We start from the raw sequence: 8,351 nt of genomic DNA on the forward strand, positions 1-8,351 counted from the left end.
TAAACATCCAAATGTCATGTTGCCAGAACATTTTTTGATTGGTCAACATTTTACATTTTTCCACCAACACAGGTGTTCTTTGTTTTGTTTCTTTTTTTTTATGCTCATAAGCTGAGAATGCTTGCTAGAGCTGTCCTTAGACATTACAGGTGAGGAAAAGATGCCACGTATATATTGTTTATCATGACTCTGGTTTTACGTGGCCTATCAACACAACTGAAAAACTGTTATATATCATCTTTTTGCTTTGTCATCTTGAAGTAGTCATGTGATTGGTTTACCACGACTACTTTATTTATCCTCAGTCAAACAGCAGAACTCATGCGATAGTGGGGTGTGCTGTCTGAGAAACGCCTGCCTTTTTACATTGATAGAGAAGTGAAGCAATAGACCAGAGAAGAAGCTCTTGAGTTAACACACTTACACTAACCAGACTCCCAACACTTTGACGCAGGAGAAAGTCAGTCTCTGTTTTTTTTTTCTAAGATGGGGAACATTTTGATTTCCTCCACCTACCTAATGCTGGTAAGTGCTTCTAGTTTGGTCATGTAGCACTCCTACATGATTGATACATGTTTACTTTCTGTCACTTTTGTCATGCCCAGAAGCATTAAAACATTAAATGTGACAAGTCAGTTTGAAACTCACTTTCACCTCCAGATCCTGTCCTGTGTGGAGTCGTGCTTTCTGCTGAGATCTCTCTACGTAATTGTACCTGAAATAATTCCACCTGGATACCAAGTAGCAAAAGGTGCCGCTCTGTATATTTGTGTTATTCCTTCAGTTTGAAAAAGTGTTGTAAGCCGAATGTTTTGTGTTTTATGTCTCTTTTTAACTTTCACTTTCTCGCTTTTCAGTTGAAACTGTCGGCTGTGATGCAAAATCAGTGCAGTTAACTGTGAAGGACCCGAGTTTCACAATAAAAAGTAACGGAGCAGTCGTAGCTTTAACATCTGTCTCAGTGGGAGAAGGAGGACGGACATTTTCTGTGTCTGCTCGGGACAATAGTGGACTCGAAAGAAAGATGGAAGTTCACCTTGTCCGCAGTACAATGCCGAAAAGACATGTAAGGCAACTGCATATTGTGAGTCGTTTATACAGGTCAGCAGGAACAGTGCATCTTTTTTCTAACATGTCCAAACTTGTTGGAATGTCATAGCGACGAGGCCAAGGCTCCCTGAACCGCTCTAGAAGATGTTTTCGTGTTTTCCCGTCGGAAACGATAGTGGAGAATTATGAAGGGAGCTATCCAAAACTAATTGACAGGGTGAATTGAATGTTTAATTTTCATCATTTATGATCACTGTGGTATACAAATGTTTATTGTCAATACACATCAGATTGTAAAGACTTTATGAATAACAGAATCCTTTTTTTTTCTTTTCCTTAATATGTATCATTTTATTTGGTTTCTGCTGTAGGTGGGGCCGTATTCCTCAGACAGACGTTATTGGTACTTTATTGAAGGAGAAGGAGTCGATACGTATCCAACTGGAGTGTTCAGTATAGACAGAGACACGGGGGATCTGTTCTTGCTCAAAGCGGTGGATCGTGAGGAGTTCCCAGCATATAATGTGAGTGTGAAGATGACGCTGATTTAGAAGATTTGTAAAGAGTTCCAATAATGTTCCACAGTCATCTTTAAGGAGTGATTTATTAATCATTCAAATAGTTGCAGCGTAATCAATCCTCTACTGAGCATGTTTGTTTATTTATGTTTTCATTCAAACCTGGAACTGGCACAGTTCACATATGGAGTCTTGTTATGTTCCTGACTCTGCTTTCTATATTTGTGTGCATCAAACTAGTCAAACGTTTGTTTTTTTTCCCTCTATAGTTTGTAGTGCGTGCTTTTGACAAGCATACCAATGTGGAGCTAGAGGAGAAATTCCCCCTGAGAGTGTTTGTAGATGATGTCAATGACAATGCTCCAGAGTTCGTAGGTCCTTTACACTTTACAGTTCCTGAGCACTGTAGTGCAGGTGAGAAAGACAACATACAGTAATAGTTGATTCTGTGGTATTTGACTTTCAGTGCAGTTGCTCTAAATGATTATGGGTTACAATACAGGGACTGTGGTGGGAGTGGTGAGTGCAACTGACAGAGACCAAATTGGCACCGACCATGTGAAGATTAAATATACACTCGTATCTGGATCAGACATGTTTACCATTCATCCAGAAACAGGTGTCATCACAACAACAACCAACACCCTAGACAGAGAGGTGAGCACTGCCTCTGCATCACTGATACCTGTGAACTTTATGTAATTGAAAACTTGCATCATTGAAATTGATGATGCACGTGCTTTACAACATATTTTTATTATAATACTTTTCTAACATTTCTTTTAAAGTTAAAAGACAACCATGTGGTGACTGTAAAAATCCAGGATATGAACGGTGCACCAAATGGTCTGTTTGCCACATCGACAGCAACAATTGCTGTGAGTGATATTAATGACAATCCACCAACCTTCATGAAATCAACTGTAAGTGTTTGAAAGAAGTGTCAGTTTGTAATTTGGCTGAATAACTGAAATCATATCGATTGATTTTGGCGTCCTTTTTCTACTTATTTCACCAAAATACTTTTTACTAACATAAGTAAACAGCAATTAACCCCCTCTGCTTTTTTTCTTGTAGTATAATGTCACTGTGCAAGAAGATGAAAGTGAAAAACTTTTACTTCGAATTCCTGTTCAAGATAAAGATTCGATAAACACATCGAACTGGATGTCAAAGTTTGTCATTACTAAAGGAAATGAAAATGGAAATTTTAGGATAGTTACTGACTCGCAAACAAACGAAGGGCTTTTGTACATCTCAAAGGTGAGACTGGATTATTATTCAATTCATTATTATCATTTAGTGATGTTGGTGGAAGCATTTTGCATGGATCACATCTAATGCAAAGTCAGCCTATATACAACTGATTTATATTTATAAACTTTAAAATGTCTTTCTTTTTTCCAGCCATTAGACTATGAGAAGACCAATGATGTCCAGCTTCAGATCACTGCACAAAATGTAGCATCACTGAATGGCAGCAGTGCCACGTGGCAGTCTATCCCTGTGAATGTCAATGTTGAAAAAGTGGATGCAGTCAGGGCTGGACTGGGACAAAAGATCAGCCCGGGAATTTTGACCAGAGACCCGCCCACCAGGTATTATAGGAAAAGCAATAGAGCCTGTCAATGAAAACAAACGCTGTTGTGACAGTGATGTACAGTCTTGTTGGTATATATGCAGGATTTCTATACATGTTACATCAGATAAAAACTTTGGTTGTAAGATTCAGACAATTATTTAATAACAGCCAGACATTTTAAATGAAAATAAGAAAGAAAAGTATTTCTTTGTGCCCCCCTCTCCCTGTTAATGCCCTACCTGGCCCCCTGGCAAAACTTTGCTAGATCCACCCCTGCACAGTTACCAGCTGTCAGCTACTTAGAAAAGGATCCTGATGTTATTTGTCTCTCAGAAACAGTTCATAACTTCCTTTCAACTCATTCATGTCACCTAAAAGGTAAACCTGTTTCTTCATTACCTGTTCAGCTCTGATGATTCAGTAAGGACATCTCCTGGTTTCATCTTCATGTTTCCCTCTCACCAAACTGATATCATGACCAGCAGCTTTTACAGCTGTTGGCTCCAGCAAATATCAGCTGATACTAGAAATTAATATTAAATGAATTCTAACAACAGCTGATCAAGCTTAAACCTGCTGCTGTTGTTTAGCGTGACATCTGCCGGTTTCCCCGTTCTGGTGCAAATTGGGTGATAAACAAGAGAGACGGGACTTCAAACCATTCAAAATCACAAAGCTAAAAAAAAACAATCAATATACCTACAATATTGATCAGTTTCCCTGCACGCAGTCGATCTAGGGCCATTTCTTCTATTAAATTCAATTCTTCTTTTAAAACACTAAAAAAGTCCAACGACACACATTAAAAATGGGCCCCTACAATAACAAATGATCCAAACAAAATGGCAAAAGACTCTTACCAACAGTATACCCCATGCCTATTCAACTACGAAGTTAGTTTGGCCAGATTTTTCAAACCGAGGAATTTATCTGGGCCAGATTTTTTTTTTGAAGCCAGTAAGCAGCAGATCATGATCAATTTCAAACCCACACAACTGTATTGAAAAACAAGTATTTTTTTTTATTCCTATTCCCCTGTAAATCTGGTGACCTCTCACAAATGCACACCAAAAGGTCCATTTTTAAAAAAGGGAGCTATAACTAAACTATTTTTTGCACATTTGAAATAATAATAATAATAACAAAAAAACATTTTGATAATTCCCTTTCAAATTAAAATAAATATTTCGCTGACCACTCACTTTTCCTGCCATGGATGGAGCCCCATCCGTCACAAGTATACAGACACGCTTCATATCCAGACCATTTTCCTCAAAAAGAGCTTAAATCTTCTCAAACATCATTTCGCCAGCTGTGTGTCCCTCTAACGGTAGCAAGTCGAGCAATTTCCCATCCAAAAAACGGACATATACACACAACTGTGCATTATCAGTTCTGTCAGTGATCCCCTGCTATAGACATTACATCAGTTTTCTTCAGGTCATCTAACAGCATTTCAAACTCGTCTGATGCCAGAACTTCAACTCTACAAATATTTGAACTGTCCTACAGGGGTACGTTTTTAATAGCAGATGTCACACTTACTTTAATTTTTTCATCACTTTTCACCGCATCCACCACGGCCAGCATGCAGTATTTCATTGTTTCAGAATCTGTGAAAGGCCTTTTCTTCTTCGCCAAGAAGCAAACACGAAGGGAAGATGCTGCCGCTCTCTCTTGGGCTGTACAGGACCCTCACCATGGTAGTGCAACTCCGGTTGTAAGATTATTCAACTCGGTAAAATGAATAAGTGTCAGTCCAGGCAGGGTTAAACCGACAGTTTTCATTGTCAATTTTGCGCTTTTGGAGTGAGAAAGACATGCTGTTGTCGCATCATATATTACGATGATTGTTTAATATGTTTACATCACGGTGCATTGTGGGTTAAATATTGCTAGGCTACTAGGAGTGTTGCATTCACAGTCTACACTACGCTGTAGGAATTTTTAATTTTTTTTTAAATTAACTAATTTTTTGCGTTTTCTCTGTGTTTCTGCCAGGACCACAGGCAGGGCCACTCGCAGGTTGCTTCTGGGCCGCCATTTGAATAGGCTTGGTATACCCACTCACACCCAAGCGAATTAATCGCCTCTGGTTTTTTTCCACAGAAGAGCACTGACTTCACCGCACACACCCACTACCTTTTCACAGCTCTTCAGCCAATCACCTGGCAGAGAGCAACAAACTGCCAGGTGACACTTGTTACATATGGATTCAGGGTAAGATGGGGTGTGGTTGCTTTTTGGACACTTGGAAAAATGACTGATTCACCTTTTCCTGCAGGTCTGTGTCCTTCGGACTACTGGGAATTATGACTATACTGTGTCCTGTGGTCCTCCTCCTACTGCTTTGTGAGTCTCCCACTGTGATTAAGTTGTAAGGGTTAGATGGGGGTTCTCTTGTAGTTTGCTCATTGCATATTAGGAAGTGAACAATGCTGCATACAATAGTGTAGGTATACCACACATAAAAGCACTCTGTGAGCTCTGATTTTGAATATGCCTGCTTTTTGTTGCAGTCCTAGTCCTTGCATTTTTCTGTCTAAAAAAGAGAGAGAAATTGCAGCTTTATGACTCTGGAGACACTGGAGGAATCCCACTCAAATCTAACACGGAGGCCCCAGAGGACAGCATGGTAAGGATAGCAATGTGTAACCAATGTCTCCGTTTCCAGGTCTTCTAAAAAACACACACACACACACACACACACACACACACACACACACACACACACACACACACACACACACACATTTACTTTGTTTTACAAGAAAAATCTTCTTGAAAAATGGGTTTAAAAACATAAACAACTATGGGATACTGTTTGTTCATGATTTGGACAGGGGGAACAAATTATGGAATTATATATGTGTAAAGTGTAGAAGTAAATTTAAATCTACTTTGATATACAAAGAGGTGTTTACAAAGGTTATAAAACTAGTTATGTATTTGGTGGTTACGTGTTTTGATATTTACATGTTTACATGTTTGAATGTTTAGACTGATGCTAAACTTCTTCAAGCGGTTGAGGAGCTCACGCTTACTGTAACCGGCCTGAAACATGAAATACAGCAGTTACGGGAGAAACAGAGTTACCTTGCCCAACGTTTGGACTCCAGTCGTGATAGATCCTCCTCTTCCAATGTTCAGTACAGCACCAGCAGTGCGTCCCCGTCGCCTTATCATGCCAGACAACATTCCAGAGACTATTGCTCGCCTGAGAGGCGTTATCATCGTGATCCAGAGTCTCACCGTGAACGTCCTTCTTCCCCTGTTCCCCAGAGGTTCAATGAGTGGGACAAATGTGAGAAACACGATCAACGCACATACCCTTCCCAACAGCCCCCCCAGTATTCCAGGTACAATTACCCTGACAATAACAGATACCGACGCAGTCCCAGTCCTGCTCCACGTAGAGCTAGAGATGCTGCGTCCTACAGTAGGACCGGTGTTCGTTTCCAGTCCCCGGGAAGGCCTGCACATTTCACCTCCGGCCCACAGGGAAACTTTCATTAGCTGCTGTTGAGGGGCAAACATCAGCTACAGTATCAGGGCCCCAAAACCACATCCCCCAGTTCCCCTCAGAATCTGATGGCTCAGTCTCCTCTAACGTCTTGGCTATTGTCGAGGGCATTGAAGTGTGTGCTCTAATTGACTCTGGTTCCTTTGTCTCCCTTGTGAGTGAAGATTTTCGAAACGCTCATCCAGCTTTGAAAAAACGGCCTATGGTAGCATCCTCTGTGCCAGCTCGTTCGGTCAATGGAGAACGTCTGGAAATCTTAGGCAAGTTAACCGTTGGTATTAGGCTTGGGACTCAGGTATGGCAGCAGGACTTTGAAGTCCTCAGAGGTGCTTACCAGCCAGTCATTCTAGGTTGGGATTTTCTGCAGAGGCACCATGCTCTTCTCGACCTCAAAAACAAAGTGCTGCAACTGTGGGACATGAAAATTCCCCTGTTGCCCAAAGGACATGAGGTGGCTGCCTGCTGTAATGTTTCCGTGTTAGCACCAACCAAAATTCCAGCTATGAGCGAAACTCTGATCACAGCCTGTGTGTCAGCAGCCACACCGGCTTCTCCTGTTCCAACAGACTACTGTGGTTTCTTGGTCCCTAATCCAACATGTGACATTGTTGTGGCTCACACTCTCAGTGAAGTTCAGAATGGTACTACAGTGGTTCGAATGCTTAATCCCTCCAGTGATGAAATCGAACTGTACCCTGGACAGCATCTTGGTGAGTTTCATTCAGGCTCATCTGTTGATATCATTCCACTGGAGCAGACATGTTGTGCTACTTCACCTGTGTATGATTCGACTCTGCCGGTAGAAATAGATGAAACAAACTTGTCACACTCCCAGGTTCAGTCCCTGAAATCACTTCTCCAGAAGTATTCAGGAATCTTCAGTAAGCACTCAGAGGACAGAGGTCACACAGGCATAATTAAGCATCATATTCACACAGGTGATGCTACACCGATTAAACAAAGAGCCTATAGAGTGACACCTGAACAGAGAGCTGAAATACAGACTCAAGTTGACAACCTTTTAAAGGCAGGTGTCATCGAAGAAAGCTACAGCCCATGGGCCGCCCCAGTGGTTCTGGTGCGAAAGAAAAATGGTACGTGGCGTTTCTGTCTCGACTATAGGAAACTCAATGCAGTGACAATCAAAGACTCTCATCCTCTTCCAAGGGTTGATGATGCACTGGATGCGCTGTCAGGTTCTGCCTGGTTCTCCACAATGGACCTTCAACATGGCTATTGGCAGGTTGAACTGGAAGAGAAGGATCGTGAGAAAACTGCTTTCACAACCGGCAGTGGACTTTACCACTTCACTGTTATGCCCATGGGACTCACAAACGCTCCAGCCACATGTCAGCGGTTAATGGAGATGGTACTTCGTGGCCTTCCCTGGAAAACCTGCTTAGGATGATGTCCTCATTTACAGCCGCTCTTTCGCAGAACATCTCCAGCATCTGGAAGAAATTTTCGGCAGATTCCGGGCAAGTGGCTTGAAGCTAAACCCCTCAAAATGCTGTTTTGCCAAAGATCAGGTACAATTTTTGGGCCACATTGTATCAAAACATGGCATCCAGCCTGACCCCAGAAATGTGAACAGTGTGCAAGCCTGGCCTATTCCACAAACAGCGACAGAAGTAAGATCATTCCTTGGACTTTGTTCATATTATCGCAAGTTTATTCA

At 41.5% G+C, this 8,351-nt stretch overlaps 1 protein-coding gene across 1 annotated transcript; it reads left to right on the plus strand.

The window, feature by feature from the left end:
* Positions 1-471: 471 nt before the first annotated feature.
* On the plus strand, positions 472-6,666 carry LOC146673427 (desmocollin 2-like protein). The gene is made up of 14 exons (XM_085402080.1): positions 472-525; positions 661-751; positions 858-1,066; positions 1,160-1,267; positions 1,422-1,574; positions 1,838-1,982; positions 2,071-2,225; positions 2,357-2,491; positions 2,646-2,831; positions 2,976-3,166; positions 5,260-5,343; positions 5,435-5,502; positions 5,670-5,785; positions 6,151-6,666. Exons 1-14 carry the CDS (start codon positions 487-489, stop codon positions 6,664-6,666), a joined length of 2,196 nt encoding a protein of 731 aa, XP_085258206.1. The 5' UTR covers positions 472-486.
* The last annotated feature ends 1,685 nt before the right edge of the window (positions 6,667-8,351 follow it).

Source organism: Rhamphochromis longiceps, linkage group LG3 (assembly GCF_057381845.1).
Source record: "Rhamphochromis longiceps isolate RC_006_pf linkage group LG3, R_longiceps_female_GT1.1, whole genome shotgun sequence".
NCBI classification, from domain to species: domain Eukaryota; kingdom Metazoa; phylum Chordata; class Actinopteri; order Cichliformes; family Cichlidae; genus Rhamphochromis; species Rhamphochromis longiceps.

What these genes read in the sequence shown, in the direction of transcription:
- LOC146673427 (XM_085402080.1), top strand. Translation starts at nt 487, where the DNA reads ATGGGGAACATTTTGATTTCCTCCACCTACCTAATGCTG. An exon ending in GTACAATGCCGAAAAGACAT is followed by an intron (nt 1,067 to 1,159) that starts GTAAGGCAACTG and finishes GGAATGTCATAG; the next exon opens with CGACGAGGCCAAGGCTCCCT. An exon ending in GGCTTTTGTACATCTCAAAG is followed by an intron (nt 2,832 to 2,975) that starts GTGAGACTGGAT and finishes TCTTTTTTCCAG; the next exon opens with CCATTAGACTATGAGAAGAC.